We start from the raw sequence: 12,889 nt of genomic DNA on the forward strand, positions 1-12,889 counted from the left end.
GCACTGTCCCCTGCTTTTCTGCCTCACCGCCATCCCAGCAGCCTCCCAGACACACTTGGGTTTAGACTCCGAGGCCACAAAATGTGGACTTGTCAGTGGAACGTTGTGACCCCGTTCTAGGCCTTGTTTCCCGAGTGCACCTCCCTGGTCGCTGGCCCTGCAGCTTAGGTCCCTTTGGCAAGCCGCGGAGTTAAGGCCGCATCTCCTCATCCCATGGGGACAATCATTCCCAACCAGGTAAGGTGCGGGCGGCCTTGGAGAACACAGCGTCTGTGGGAGCCCTTTGCAAACTACGCATTTTTTCTTCAGTCCATCTTTATCATGTGTCAGCACTGTCCATAAATGAGGTCCCTGCTTTATAATAAAAAAAACCTCCGTTCCAGGAGTTGGGATATAATGAAAAATCCAGAGAAAGCGAGAGTGACCATGAGTGGCTCGGGAGTTGCTTTAGGTGAGGTAATCCGGGAAGGCCTCTCTGAGGAAGTGAGCCGGCAGCTGAGAGTGGACGACCGAGAGAGCCAGGGGTGCAAAGAGCCGAGGAAAGAGCATTCCAGGCCTTTCCATCCAGGAAGCAGAAAAGGCAGGCAGGGCCAGATCAGGAAGCTTTGCGTACCCGGGTGAGGAACCCGCGTTCTCCTCCAAGCACCCGCGAAGCCGGGAGAGGACCAGCCCGGCAGGAACAGGATCGGCTTCCACCTGGGAAAGACCCCCCCCCGCCCCGGCCACCGCGTGAAGAACCGGCTGCGGGCAGAGTGCGTGGAGGGAGTCCGGTCGGCGAGCGGGTCTGGTTGTCCAGACAGAAGGCGGCAGCCGCGGGCGCTGGGCTGCGCTGGGCAGAGACCGAGCGCGGCAGCCCCACGGAAGCTGCACTGGGAGGCAGGGCTGGAGGCTCTACGCGTGAGCCGGACAGGGCCGCGAGCAGGGGAGGAGGGAAGAAGGCAGGGGAAATCCGGGGTGGACAGCGTGAGCCGTGGCCGCGTGCTGGGGCGGAGCGCACCGCGGCAGAGCGGGCATCCAGGAGCTCCAGGCCCAGGTCAGAAGTGAGGCCGGCGCGGGGCCGAGTCGCTCGTGCGTGAACACGACCCACTGGTGAGGGGCCTACACAGCACAGCGGGAGGAACCGAGATCGCTGTCCGCCAGCAAACAGGTCTGAGGAGGAGGGATGAGACCCCAGAGGGAGACCCGGACTTTTGGGGAGACGCGGAGGCGGGTGAGAGTCTCGGGAGGGAGCGAGTGGCCCACAGCGGACGCCGCGGAGAGGTCACACAAGAGATAGAGACGCGATTTTCAGATTTAGCAACCTGGGTGGCCTGTGGAGGGCGGTCTCAAGGCCTAGCAGGGAGCCTAAGCGGAGCAGCTGACAGAGGACGCGAGGGGAGCAAGCACTGTGGGGCGAGCCTTCTACTGTCCCTGCGTGACTCCGAGGCACCCATGCGGCTTCCTCCACGGCTACGTCAAAGCACGGCTTACAAACCCAGGGGATAATCAGCTCAGAGACCCGTCTGGGAAACGGCTCATCATTTTATACCTATGTCCCCTACACACGTGTAATGCAGCATGTATGTCCGTGGTTTTGAGGGCAACAGCTCCCCAGTGTCCCTGATTCTGTCCCACACGTGTGGTAAAGACCCATCTGAGACCAACCGTTCCCACAGGCCCACTTTCCAGTGGGAGAACGAACTGGGGGCCAACCATGAAGTATCACAGCAAAACACAAACGGGGCCGTGCAGACCTATCAGGCCTGCAGATGATTCATTCCGAGCTGTAGCTTATGTAAGGCTAGTTATTTGCCAATGACAAGCCCAAGGTGCTACTGACGCGTCTACAAATCATTCACTCTACACAGAACTCACCACACAACAAACTAACTTGATAACAGCGTATTAAACCAACAACAGCTTAGGAATTAAAATGCAATTATGCTGGCACTGGAAAACCAGCACTGATCCCAAAGAAAAATAGTGGGAATCCCACGAGAGTGGGCAGCTGCGGGAGCTCTCAGCAAAGATGCCGAACGCTGAGTGGCAGAACACTTTTTAGGGCCATCAGTCAACTTCAGTGAAGATGCCGATTTTAGGAATCCTTAACAACTTCACTCAACAGGCACCAGTAGGTCACCACTAACATACACACAAGATAAGAATCACACGTGGTCACAGAAAGAAGTAAAGGCTGAGTCTGGGTTTGGGCAGTCCATGGCTCACCAAGGTGAGTAGAATGCATAGGGCCTACTCCGGGACGCCTGGCCCACGCATGTCACTTTACCCTAAGGCTGCCCCGCCACACCGTGGGAGGGGCCAGGGGAGACAGCCTGGCCCGGATGCCTGCGTGCTCAAGATTCCTAGAATCGGAGTGGCTGTCTGGTGTTGTGGGAACAGAGCAAAGTCACACCCAGGCGACCCACCGGTGAGAACCAGCCCCACAAATGGGGCTCGTGTAGCCTGCAGTGTCGGACCCCTTCGTGATTTAGAACATCTGAGAGAGTGCCAACAGTTTTAAACCAGAAGGCGTCTCATTTTTTAAAAAAAAAAAAAAAAGGGGGGGCGCCTGGGTGGCTCAGTGGGTTAAGCCACTGCCTTCGGCTCAGGTCATGATCTCAGGATCCTGGGATCGAGTCCCGCATCGGGCTCTCCGCTCAGCGGGGAGCCTGTTTCCTCCTCTCTCTCTGCCTTGCCTCTCTGCCTGCTTGTGATCTCTGTCAAATAAATAAATAAAATCTTTAAAAAAAAAAAAAAAAAAGTCTCTGGTTTCTCCAAGCAGAAGAGAGAAAGGACAAGACCCGGCTGGAACCCGCCTGCCCCTTCAGCCGTTGTGGCTGTGCTTTCCGGAGCCCACCCTCTAGACAACCAGACATAAGTCACTGTCAGCTGCCACTTATCTCTGACCCTGTGCCGCCTTCTTCTATCTGGCCCACTCCCTTCGCTTACGCTACCTCCCAGCTGTGAGCATCATTTGGGTTTGCAACCTTTGCCCTGGCAGGGGTGCAGAAAGGTCCCCTGGGGCTGAGTCTGAGGAAGAGAGGACAAGGCCTGTTAGGATGCCAAGCTCTCACAAACCGACCTGAAAATATCAGCTTCTGATTTTCTTCCTCACTGAACACCTTGCAAAGGTCAGACACAGCCAACGTCCTCCCCTGGCTCTTTCCTAAGGAAGGGCCTCAGTAATTACTCAGATTCAGAACTTTTCTCTTAATAACCTATGATGAGCTTATCAGGGAATGCTGATCATTCACAAATTAATGTTTTAATTAAAAGGTCAAAAATATATCCATTAATCAGTTTGAACAGTTTGAAATTCGGTACAGGGTAGCAGAGGGAACCACATTTCAAAAGAAAGAAAGAAAAAAATGTCCTCCAAATAGGAGAATGGGGGAAAAAAAATTATTAGACAACTACTTTACAATAAGTTTCTTTTCATATAAGCATAGCGAGCACAAAAGCTTTGAACTAGGAGTTAGTACTAAACATGTCCGTAAGACACACTTCATACAATCTCTTCCAATGACTATCTCCTCTGCTCCTCAAACTACCTCTGGATGGAACAAATTTTCCTAAGGCAAGTCAGTAACAGAAGGACTGGTTACTAGCGACCAAGCAGAATTACCATCACGGAGATCTTACCTACGTTCAACATCATTTACGAGAAACAGTCATCTCCCCAAGGACGTTCTTCAGTCCAGAGCAATCACACTGGAATGTAACACCAACTCCCTTTCTTATACCACTGAAATGTTTAAATAAAGGCAGTCTTGAAGGAGAAAATAAATGACAAAAAGACAAATTTGAAGTGTGCACAGAGGAGCAGGTCCCCACCTTCTTACTTTAGAGACCAGGAGGTAGACAGAGGTTAGTTAAGGACAGGCTCACCAAAACTGGCTCATTTCCTTCCTACTAGCTGCTTAGGAGTCACTGTTCCCACTCCCAGGACCATGGAGACCCCCTAAAATCAGGACGCACGCTCCAACCCACCATCCTGTAACGCAACGGTGGCAAAAATCCTGTCTCCACGCCACAGCCCCAGGACACCACATAAAAGGAGGAAGAGTCTGGACGCAAGACAAGCCGTGTGGAAGGCTAGGATCAAGTTCTTTGTAACTTTAAAATAACTTTGCATTAATTTGTTACCAGCTAAACCTTCCCCCGTAATGTTGTTTCCCAGCACAGCCATTCACAGAGCTTGAACCAAAAAAAAAGGAACCCGGGCAGGCTAACCACGTGGGCACAAGTAATCTAGCCCAAGGTGTCCTTGCTCCGGCGCCAACAGCGCTAAGTACACCAGAGCGAGGGAACACTCGCCGGGCTGGACGCTGGAACTCGGCGGACTTTTGCTGTCCGAACGAAAGCTGTTTGAGTTAAAGTAACACTATGCGGCCAGCAGCTACCGACCCCAACACCCCTTTTCCATCCACCACCAAGAACGCGTGTGAAACGGCACTCGCGCTGCCCAGCCCATTGCAACATGTGGCTGGGGACACAGCGCCGCTTTCCCAAGGGCGCTCCTCTGGCCCTGAACTTTCTTCGTGGACAGAACTCGCGAGGCCCAAGGGCGCAGCCCGGATCACTTACCCGGTCCTTCATCCTCCAGCTCTGCGCTAAGGACTTGGAGCCTTCGATTTTCTCGCAGTGCCTCTTCTTCATAAAGGCCAAAGGCAGGTTCCAGTCCGTGAGGTCGGCCTCGTCTTCCTCCCCGAGTCCCAGCAGAGGGGACTGCAGCATCTCGGACTCCATCAGCGGGGCAGGGGGTGGCGGAGTCCTCGGCAGCAGGCGCTCGAGGACCTCCAGCCTTAAACACTCGCGCGCGCCGGCACCGGCGACTAACCGGGACAGCGGCGGCGCGCGGAGACCCCCGCTCGGGCGGGAGGTCGGGGCCCCTGGAACTCGGCGCGGGCAGCGGCGCGGGGGGCAGGCGCGGCGCGGGGGCAGGCGCGGCGCGGGGGCAGGCGCGGGGCGGGCGGCGGCGCCGGCCCAGCGGCTCGGCAGACACGCGCCCGCAGACCCCGGGCCGCGCGTCCCAGCGGGGGCGTCGCGCGGAGCTGTCAAAGGCGCGAGGGGCTTGAGGCCTCACGGCGACCCTCCTCCGGCCTCCAACGCCTCCGCCGCTCCGAGGACGGGAAGGCCGCCCGCTCTCGGCGCCGGTTCGCCGACGAGGCTGAGGTCTCCGGCCGACGGGAAGCGGCTCGGAGCGCGCCGGGGCTCCCGCGGCCGCTCTCAGCCCTGCGGGTCCCGCACTCGCCGGAGCTGCCGCACCCGGAGCCAGCCCCGGCCCATCGTGCCCGCCCGCAGCCGGCTCCTCAGCCCCGGATCCGCGCGGCCTGGCCGGGGCTGGCCTGCGGGGCCGCGGCTCTCGCCAGCCCGAGACCCGTCCTGAGAGGAGCGCGACACGGAGGCGCGAGGGAGACGGGCAGGGCGGGCTTGTGCGGTCCGGAGAGTTGTGCCCTCTGGTTTGAAGCTACAGTGAAACTCCTCTCATCAGCACACCAAGGAGGACGCCATGTTGCCAACACCCAGCATGCATCGCGACCTACGGCGTGACCGACGGGCCAAACTTCCTCAGCGCGTTCTGGCCGCGCTTCCCGAGATGCGGAAACCGAGATTGCCCCCTTCTTCGTTACTATGGTTACCACAATTCAGCTTTCCAGAGTTTATGGCGCTCATTCAATACATGGGTGATATCAGTCAATCCTACAAATGAAACTACGGCAATTTAATTAATGTTGAAAAAAGCTTTTTATTGTTACATGCTCGAAATTAAAGCAACTGACCCCCCCGGGGTTTCTTCCAGATTTTGAAAAGGCGGCAAAAGCTTCAGAAAAATCACTGACGTTATTACAAAAGATGGGGGGGGGGGGGGGGTGCGTGGAGTATCCTCCACAGTATCAGGTTTTCTTTTCTTTTCTTTTTCAGGGAATACCCTGGGGGGGGATTAATTTCAGTGATACAGTTTCTTATTGAATTCGTCTTATTTTCTTAGCAGTTTATTCTTCTCTTGATATAGTTTCATGTGCAAACCAGTAAAAGCTACAAGTGCCTATGCGTGGAGGCACGCTGCCCACCGTACTTTATTTTTCACTCGGGAAATATTGCTTAAAAAAAAAAAAAAAGATTTTATGTATTTATTTGAGAGAGAGCGAGAGAGCAGGGGGAGGGGCGGAGGAAGAGAGAGAATCCCGAGCAGACTCCCCTCTGCATGTGGAGCCCAGGGCAGGGCTGGATCCCACGACCCGGAAACCAAGAGTCAGACCCTCGACCAGCGAGCCACCCAGGCGCCCCGGAAACGTCGCTTACTTACAGCGTGTGCAGAACTGTGACCTTCTGCCCTAGCAAGGCCCACAAACCCAACCGCAGTGCCTGCTCCGTGAACACTGTTAGTGAGACGCACATGGACCCGTTTAATAAAGCCGGGCAGGAGGCAAAGAGGCGGGCCTTCCCCTGTGCCTCTCGGCTTTGGTGCCAGGTGCGCCTGGCCCCAGATCTTGACTGAATCGCTTTCCATTCCTGGAACCCTGGTCAATTCTCTAACTAGTCCGGCCTCAGTTTCCTCAAATCTAAAACCGGGATGATAATATCCAGCCTGAAGGATGCACAAGACTGGTGAACCCACCTAGTCTGGTATGAACGCCCGATCCGATGCTAGCACGATCCTTCCATAGCAGAGGGAAACCTAGCAGCTGTGCTTTATTCATCTAAAAGCTCAGCTTGGACTCTAGAAGATACCCAGTCTCTTTGTGGTTTCCCAGGTCTTTGACCCAGTGCGGGAGTCCATATCAAAATCCTGATGGCTTTTGTGTTCCTCTCTACATCGGAATGAAGCATGAAATCCCAGATCTTTCTCACCTAGCGCATAGCAAGTATGCCAAGACTTAATTTCAGTTTACATCTGACTGAGCTGGATTCTCCCCCTTAAAAATCAGGGCAAATCCACCAAAACACAGATGGAGGCTAAAACCTTCCTTTTCCCAGCTCTCAGAGTTGACCAAATATCCCCACAGGCACCAGAAGTCTTTGGGACTGCAGAGTCTTGGGAAGACCCTAGTCTTACCTCAACAGATTTAAACCCATTCATTCCTAACTAGCCTGTGACCTGGAGAAAACCCGCTCAGTCTGTGTGAGACTCAATTTCCTGTCTACACCTACAAAGTGCGTGTAGCCTTGGGATAGCAATCACCTTGTCTGATATTCTAAATGAAGGTCATATAGGTGCCCATGGAACCCGAATCTGGGAGGTCGTCAAAATTGCCAGGAAACTATTTAAAAATAAAGAGGGCTGAATCCCAGCCCAGACCCACTGAATCATGGGGAGTGGGAAAGCAGGGGTTCGGGGCCTCTATTTTTTGATCAGGTAACCCTGATGAGAGCTTAAAACCAGTCAGATCCAGGGATATTGGAAAACATTTTCTCTAAAGATATTAGGCAACGCTGTCCTCTAATGTTGCCATTCCGGCCGCATGGCAGGCCCTCAGTCGACATTTGTACCCAGTGAATTAGCATGACGGAGCAATCATCCAATCTTCCACCAATTACATCAGAGCAAGACTCGCCCTCTCCTCTGACTCCGGCCAAAACACACTCTACTCTCTCCTGTTTGACAAATGTGACCCCAGAACCAAGAAGCCATTTGGGGTCCATGTCCCGGACAGAGGGTCCTGACACACACATTCTGGGCCCCAGCCGGGCACCAGTTCCCGCAGACAGTAGCAAAGCCTCTACCTCCTCTGCCCTCAGCCTCCACCTCCGTGGCATGAGGAACTGGAAGAAGGTGAAATCTAGGCTATTTCGGGTCCAAAATTCTGTGATTCATGTGAAACCCAGAAAGGGGCTGGCAACAGCCCACCCCCAACCGGAAGGCTCAAGAATGGGCTTGAATCATTTCATAGCATCATGACATTTAAAAGAACCCTCTTCCAGTATGTCATGGATGGTTCTATTCGAGTCCCAGATCAGCGTTTGGAGCTGTGGCTCCGGGCTGCTGGAAGGTAAGGAGTGTCTATGACTAATGACGGGCTGGAAATTCAAGGCCCACGATTTCTCACCTGGGTGATCTCATCCCCACCGTGTGTGACCGGCAGGGCCACGAGAGGCTGCAATTCCAATCTCCGGCGTCCGATCCTTCACAAGCAAGGACATCTCCTGCTTTCCACAGAACCTCGACATAAGATGCTTTAATCTTGAAAAGAGTTTTATGAATCTCAAAAAATGCATGAAACCTGGTCTGATTTTCCAGCTACAAAACCGGGGGAGGGTGTCGCTGACATCCTGCGGGTGGTGAACGCCAGGAGGAACTGGGAGAGGAGGGGACTATAGTCCCAGCGCTGATGGGGAACAGCGGAATAGCCTGGGACCTGTGTGTACAGGGAGGGGACAAGGCCGGGGCGGGGCGGGGGGGGGGGGGGGGACGTGAAGGTTGACCGGCTGGCCGCTTCCAGCCCTAAAACTTGAGCTCTTTGGCAACCAGAAGCCAAAGACACTGCAAAGTGAGCACGAGAACAAATGTAAAAACCCGGATGTGCGAGTCAAATACAACAGAGGTCAAGGGTAAACATAAAAGCGGGGAAAATGGGTCAGGGAATGGGTCTGGATAATTGCCTCAGGCCCAGAGCTCGTGGCAGGGGGGAGAGACCCCCACCTCACCTTCTCTCCACACACAAGACCAGCTCAGGCCAAGCTCTCAGGTCTGCACGCGGCGCGGGCGGAGCGCCGTCCTCCGATATCCCAGCTTCTCCGCTCAATCAATCAAGGGCACGGAATGTGTTTTGTCATCAAGAACCAGGCGCGAGTCTGGAGGTCAAGAAGCGGGGGCCTCGCTGAGCTATACGCTTTCCACGTAGGGAGACCGGCCAGCTCCTTCCCTTCCAGAGAAATCTGTGCTTAGCTTAAAAGAAACCAAAATAGACCTAAAGCACTTCGCTTTTGTCTGAGCATCATTACTCTGTTTTTAGCAAGATCCAAGCCACCCCCCTCGGCAGGTCAGATGTTGTGTTGACAGCGAAGTGAGAAGAGAGAACTAACGGGAAGTGACGGCCCCAGCATCTCCGTCGGAAATGCAAGGTTGCAAAACACCGTGTGCGCCTGTCTCCCTGCCTGCCCGGTTCTCCCGTCTAAAAATACGCCGATCTTTATGTATGTGATTTTCATCCCTACAATATACCTGTTTTTCTTTCTTATTTTTTTCCTACCCTGAGTGGGTATAGTTTTGATAAGCAGAAACAATGTTACTCCATTTAAAAAAGGAGGTGACCCCCGAGGGGTCTGGGGACTGGGGCAAAAAGTGCTTCTTACTGAACAAAGGGCAGCGGCTCCCTGCGCTTCTGCTTCCAGAGCTGCGAGACTGCATCGCCCCGTCCTCAAGATCCGGCCTGAAGACGGCGCCAGGGAGGAGAGGCACAAAGCCCAGGAAACAGAAGTGGATCCTGGACAGAAACGTGACCTTCACCCCCAGCACGTTCCTTCTCGCTCTGGGGGCTGTTTTGTGGAGGGCGGTGAAGAGCCTGTCTGGGGGGACCTTGAATTTGGAGCAAGGTAGAGCACAAAGGAGCAGGAAGCCAGTGTGGCGCGGCCCGGGCCCCCTGGGCCTGGCTTCCCGCATGGGCCCCCCTGGCCAGGCAGGCAGGAGAGCCTCGTGCACCCAGCTCCAAGCCTTTACTGGGTCAGAAGCGCTGTCCTTGGCTCTCAGGAATGCTTCACGCAGAAGGGACGCAGTCCTGCCCTTTCCCAGCTCCCAAGGTCCATTCACGGGAGCACACTCCTTCCTCCTCAGGGCCCTGAAGGTCAAACGGCCGCGATCTGGCCTGCGCCCAGTACACACGGTGTTTGAGAAGGGAAAATAAAGGGAACGCTTGTATGATAGAGACTATACTGAAAAAATTTGTTATCCCATAAAAAATATACAAACTGAATTTTATAACCTTTTATTTTAATAGAATTGGCTGCAGTAAGATCATACCTTTATGAAAACACAAATAATAGAACTGTCTTTTTTTAAGCTCCCCATTTGTTCTTTTATGTAATACTCACATCTCATCAGTGATTCTCAGATTCTCAGCAAACACGAGACCCTGGGGGAGCCAAGGCCAGCCCGACCATCTCCTCTGCCTTTAATAAGGGGATTAGGGAAAATGCCTGTAACTAAAATATTATAATCCTGGTGGTGAGTGTCTGTGGTGAGCCAAGCCCTTTTCCTGAGAATTAACTCATTTAATCCCTTAATAGGCTCATTTAAAGGCTCCTGTTTTAGATCCGTTTTACCAGTAGGAAATTGAGACACAGAACAATTAAATAGCCTTCTCAATTTCTCTCTGCTGGCCAGGGCTGGGCGAGGGCCCAGTCAGCTCAGTGGAAGGGCTCAGCCCGGTTTGGAGCATCTCCACAGGACCCTAGGTTCCAGTCCCCGCTCTGGCAGTACCAGGCCCCGGACCAGGAGAGGTGTTCCACGCACCCCTGTCCCAGTTTCGTGGATAAAGTAGGAAACTAACAATTTCTATCTCGTGGCAATGTTGTGACTATTAAATGAGCTAGTGCCCAGCGCACAGCAAGCCCTCGGTAAAGGCGGTTATTAACAAAGTTCTGTAAGAAATAAATTCCACTTGCGTTGATTGAAAAGCCTTCCTGTAAAACACAGCATACGTGCCTGAGCCTCAAAAATGGATTTCTTTTTTGGAATAATTTTAACTGGTTTTTCTAAACGGAAGCCTTACACGGGAGGGGGAAGGGAGATGGAAGAGAAGCGTCATGCTTTGTGGAGGTCAGAAGATCAGACCTGAAACTGATTTTTTTAAGTGAAGAAACGCACCGGAAATGTGCTAAGCCCAGTGCTGAGGGGAGCACAAGTAGAAGCAGCCAGACCCAGGGCCGGCTGTCCCCGGAGCCGAGGGGCGACTCGGGGGCCGGGCCCACCATCCTGCCTGCCTTTAACCCCAGAAATAATACGAGGCATTTTTAAACAGTACCACGAAGTACTTTGACAATTTTTCGTAAGTTAAAAAAATAAAAGTAATAAATGCCTGCAGGAGGAAATTTGAAAATGTCAAAATGAATAAAGAAAAAGAAACCAAAAAGCATTGTTCCCATTTTGTGTATTTTCTTTTTGCCTTTTCTTTCTGGCATATACATACATACATACATATATATAGAGAGAGAGAGAGAGAGAGTTTATTTTTTACATTTAAAAAACCACATTAGGGGCACCTGGGTGGCTCAGTGGCTTAAAGCCTCTGCCTTCAGCTCAGGTCATGATCCCAGGGTCCTGGGATCGAGCCCCGCATCAGGCTCTCTGCTCTGTGGAGAACCTGCTTCCTCCTCTCTCTCTGCCTGTCTCTCTGCCTACTTGTGATCTCTCTCTGTCAAATAAATAAATAAAATGTTTAAAAAAAAAAAAACACATTACCCTGAAACATTATTTCAAAAATAAAGACTAGAACAAAGAAACACTTAATTCCACTGCCCAGACATAACTGCTACTAATATTTCTTTGTATAGCCTTCTGTATATGTTATATATCTGTATTATAAATAGATGTGCTCATTTGTACAGTTTCAGCAAAAAAGAACCATTCAATTTTGTACAAACAATGCTATTTAGCAAAACATCTCATGTTGTGACTTGTCTCTTTCCCTTACAGCGGGAGCACATTCTCCTAGCACAGCCAGTAACTAGGGAATGTGTGGGGGGTGACCCATAGTGAAAGGCACAGCCCTCGGGGTCATGCTGTAGGAAGCCATGACCTTCACCTGCCTTCATGAAACTTAACAAACCAGATTTTTTATTCCAAAGACATAAGGAAAACACTGTTCCGTTCATTTCCAAAAATGTCCAGAGTGACATTAAGCCTGCATGCAAAGCCTTGGGGAGGGTAAGTGTTCAATTTATCCCTAACAAAAATAAATATTATTATCCTGTAGTAATAGTGGCTAACTTCATGGAGCATGTACATCCCCGGTACCAGACCCTCTTCTTTTTTTTTTTTTTTAAATTTTATTTATTTATTTGACAGAGAGAGATCACAAGTAGGCAGAGAGTCAGGCAGAGAGAGAGGAGGAAGCAGGTTCTCCACAGAGCAGAGAGCCTGATGCGGGGCTCGATCCCAGGACCCTGAGATCATGACCTGAGCTGAAGGCAGAGGCTTTAACCCACTGAGCCCCCCGGAGCCCCCCAGACCCTCTTCTAAACACTTCACACATTAACTCAATATTCACGATATGCCTGTTGTCCCCATCTCACAGATAAGGAAGCTGACCCACAGGGAGATTGAGGAACTTGCCCAGGGTCACTCAGTTAATGAGTGTCCAAACCAGGATTCAAACCAGGAGGATGACTCCAGAGCTGAGGTTCCCAAATTTTGCTGGACATCAGCCTTGCCTCCAAAGGCCCAATGTCCAGGCTGTACCCTCACAGGTAGAATGCATGTCAGGGGATAGCAGCCCAGAATCCCCAGGGATTCTGTGTGGGACAGTTTTGAGGCCTGTGTTATTCGTACACAGAGAGCTTGGTGCCTGCCTGGGAGCAGTGACGTGGCTTCCCGGGAAGTGAGGCTCTGTCATGTCTTGGAGAAATGTGTGGTTGTGGTGTCTCATCCTCACCGAGCAGTCTACACCCAGATGTCGGCGAAGGGTCCACAGCTTGGAGGAGCTGGTCAGAGAGGGCTCGTGTGGTCTTCCTCACATGACTGCATGTCCTGGTTTCCTGAGACAGGCCTGGTTCTCTTCCTCTGCCCCAACATAATTATCAATAATTCTTACATTCTCGAAAATGTCCTGGCTTGGGTGCTAAGTCGCTGTCCCTCCAGCTCTCACCCCCCGAGACTTACCGCTCCTGACTCACTGCACAGATCATTGTCCTAAACAAACGTTTGTTTGTTCTCAGGTCCCTTCCCCCAACTAGATAGCGGCTCCATACA

At 52.4% G+C, this 12,889-nt stretch overlaps 1 protein-coding gene across 1 annotated transcript in view; it reads right to left on the bottom strand.

Moving 5' to 3' along the window:
- Positions 1-4,896, bottom strand: part of RPTOR (regulatory associated protein of MTOR complex 1) — a 308,307-nt gene extending 303,411 nt beyond the window's left edge. The window contains exon 1 of the mRNA XM_059380157.1: positions 4,567-4,896. Coding sequence (XP_059236140.1) covers positions 4,567-4,728 — 162 coding nt within the window. The 5' untranslated portion in view covers positions 4,729-4,896. The remainder of the gene's footprint in view (positions 1-4,566) is intronic.
- Positions 4,897-12,889: the final 7,993 nt, after the last annotated feature.

This window comes from Mustela nigripes, chromosome 16 (genome assembly GCF_022355385.1).
Source record: "Mustela nigripes isolate SB6536 chromosome 16, MUSNIG.SB6536, whole genome shotgun sequence".
Taxonomy (NCBI): domain Eukaryota; kingdom Metazoa; phylum Chordata; class Mammalia; order Carnivora; family Mustelidae; genus Mustela; species Mustela nigripes.